This window comes from Chinchilla lanigera, unplaced genomic scaffold (assembly GCF_000276665.1).
Source record: "Chinchilla lanigera isolate Chin_1 unplaced genomic scaffold, ChiLan1.0 scaffold00022, whole genome shotgun sequence".
Lineage (NCBI taxonomy): Eukaryota > Metazoa > Chordata > Mammalia > Rodentia > Chinchillidae > Chinchilla > Chinchilla lanigera.
This window is the reverse complement of record NW_004955423.1, coordinates 26,617,852-26,618,831: the sequence shown is the minus strand read 5'-3', so window position 1 is coordinate 26,618,831 and position 980 is coordinate 26,617,852. Positions and strand designations below refer to the sequence as shown.

The following is a 980-nucleotide window of genomic DNA, read 5'->3' as shown; positions in this document are numbered from 1 at the left end:
GGTGCCCGCGCGCACCCGAGCGCACGGAGCACCCCCGCCGCGCGCCCGCCGGGAATGGCTTTCCGCACAGGTAAAACCATGCCCGAGTTTCCCAAAAATTGCTCCCGACGGCGCCTGCTCTCAGTACCCCGGGGGTGGGGAGGGAAGGCCTTTGTACATATTTGTATAAAGATTATTGACTTTTCCTTTTGGGGTTTTTATTTTTTTAAGAAAAAAACCAAATTCAGTAGATTTAGAGCTCTGAACTTTCATTTTTTTTGAAGGTTCACTCTCCGCAGTTTTATCTGAGAAAAGAATGTATAAAGACGTTGGGAGATTTTAAATACAAAAAAAATTTTCAAAAAGGCGAAGTGTCACTATTATAAAAGTCTGTTTATATATGAATGAATATATATGGTATTCTAAATGTTATTCCATCGTGTTGTACACAACTTTGTAAATAAATTTTTAAAATGGTCAGTCTATCGTTTTGTTTAGGTGTCTTAAGTAAATGGAAAGATTTTTAAATGGAATCTGCATTAGAAAGTCCAAATAATGGATCAGATAATGACCATTTCAAACTTTGCCAGTTCATAATCTGAGTGTAAGGTCATTTTAATCCGAAAAAGGGAGGCGTTTACCTAATTTAAATCCTGTTAGTATTTTTCCTTTAGGTTTCACTTAAGGTCAGGATGTGGATGAGGAGCTCATTCATATCAACCCATTAGATATAAATGACCGGACACTTCTGCAAAGCAAGATGTCATTAAAAAAATGTAATTGTAAACCACAGTAAGGTCTTTTAAATTATCTTCCCCAATGAAAACTTTGCAAGACTTCTTGGTCATTTTAATTATCCTTTCAAAAGCAGGTAAATTCCAAACATCCCTCCTTTTAGCATTTCAATCTCAGGTTTTGAAATTCCTTCCCATCCCTTCAGTGGAAGTGCTAAATAAACCGATGGATTGTTTAGACTTCTGCGATGGCATTTTACATTTGGC

At 37.4% G+C, this 980-nt stretch overlaps 1 protein-coding gene across 1 annotated transcript in view; it reads right to left on the bottom strand.

Annotated features, from left to right (window-relative positions):
• The window catches only part of LOC102007913, a 3,800-nt gene extending 3,720 nt beyond the window's left edge, over positions 1–80 (bottom strand). Inside the window, exon 1 of the mRNA XM_005385372.1 lies at positions 16–80. Coding sequence (XP_005385429.1) covers positions 16–80 — 65 coding nt within the window. The remainder of the gene's footprint in view (positions 1–15) is intronic.
• Positions 81–980: the final 900 nt, after the last annotated feature.